The sequence below is a fragment of the Trematosphaeria pertusa genome, assembly GCF_010094035.1.
Source record: "Trematosphaeria pertusa strain CBS 122368 unplaced genomic scaffold BU26scaffold_13, whole genome shotgun sequence".
Taxonomy (NCBI): Eukaryota; Fungi; Ascomycota; class Dothideomycetes; order Pleosporales; family Trematosphaeriaceae; genus Trematosphaeria; species Trematosphaeria pertusa.
The window spans coordinates 233,505-235,062 of NW_022987224.1; the positions used below are offsets into that span (position 1 = coordinate 233,505).

A 1,558-nucleotide genomic window follows, 5' to 3' on the forward strand; every position below is an offset into this window, starting at 1 on the left:
TTGCGTTTGTATTAATAGCGCTCTAAGACTCTGTGTATTATGTGCTTCTACTAGTGCGGGCTCTTAAGCCGCTACGGCAGTATACGTGGCCGCCCTGTTTGTCTAGCTATGTAGTCCTTTGTTTCTAATCTCTCTTGTTATTTTTATAACTGCTTTGCCCGTTTCTAATGCCTCTCTGGCGGCTGCTCTTGCTTTCTCTCTAGTATTAATACTCTGCTGTACGCTCGCTACAGACTAGCGGACGGTTTCTGCGGTATTCTTAAGCTTGTTTTTAATATTGTTAAGGGCCTGCGTAGTGCTCTCCGTTATAGCTCTAGCTTTAGTTTGTGCAATTCTAAGAGTATCGCTTATTATAGTTAGGTTAGAGGTGTGCTGTACTTTAAGGATAAAGGTTAGCGTGCCGTAGTAATAGTCTTTACAAGGTCTACTAGTATAGGCTAATTACTAGTGCGTTTAATATATTGTAGTCTTTTCTAAAGGTAAGCGCTAAGGCGTGTAGCGTGCTCGCGGGTTATAGTTAGCTATGTTACCTTCTAAGGCTATAGTGTCGCTATAACGCCTTAGACGTACTAGGCAACGCGCCTAGGTGTTAGCTAATTAATTAGCGTCTAGAGCGAACGTTGCGTACAATATATTACGTTAATTCTAAAAATTTAGGTTCTCGCTGTTAAGGTTAGAGATTAGTAAATTATTTTTGCTAATAATAATTACTCTAGCTCTAAAGAATTTCTAGCTTAGTATAGTCTGCGCTAACGCGTTTGCGTTTCTACCTTCTTCCTTATAACTATACTTATCTTTACTCTTAACAAGTCTAAACCCTAGCTCGTATCCTCTTCTAACCTCTACTTAATAATCTATCTTTACAGATTTAAGCCGCTTCTTATTTAGCTACCTTTTACGTCGCCTTTTTTGTTAACTACCTTAGTGTCTCGTTCTTCGCGCTTTCTTACTATGGCAGCTAGGTCGAGATTAGAGATAATTAAGGCAAACCCTATTAGCAAAGAACTAAACGCCTTTCGCAACTCTTTCGAGTCTACTACTAGAGGTCTAGCTATTATAGGCGCTAATGTATTATACTACATAAGTAGAGAAGATACAGCTTAATACTAAACTCGCGAGATTTTCTAACATTAACAGAACTAAAAAATTCCCTCCTTAACCTTATATTAGCTGTGCAGGGTCTCTCTACATCTCGTTCGCTGCCTTCTAAGGGTAATAACGTAAGCCTATATAGTAATCTATTAGACCTAAACTTAGTAGTCTACTCTAGCAACTTCGACATTAAGTATATTATACCCCTTCTTAGAGTAGTCCTTAACAACAAGCCTAATAAAGTTATCTAGAATAGTGTCTACGCCGCTATCGCTGTGTCTGCGGCTTTTGCAGTTGCTAAACCTACAACTTCTCCGCTGTCTACCCTGTCTCTTACCCTCTTCTTCCTGTAGACGCTATAGCTATACTACACGGGTAGCTTTACAAACTCTACTAAACACCGCAAATATGTAAACGCCGTGCTAAAGAAGAAATTAGAATAGCTATATATTAAGGTCTCTAGTTT

The 1,558-nt window shown here is 39.0% G+C and overlaps 1 protein-coding gene across 1 annotated transcript; it reads left to right on the forward strand.

Moving 5' to 3' along the window:
* Positions 1–1,136: 1,136 nt before the first annotated feature.
* On the forward strand, positions 1,137–1,343 carry BU26DRAFT_433875 (uncharacterized protein; the record flags this gene model as incomplete). The annotated part of the gene is made up of 1 exon (XM_033824048.1): positions 1,137–1,343. A coding segment is annotated over one exon (207 nt), but the record flags the coding sequence as incomplete, so codon positions are not given.
* Positions 1,344–1,558: the final 215 nt, after the last annotated feature.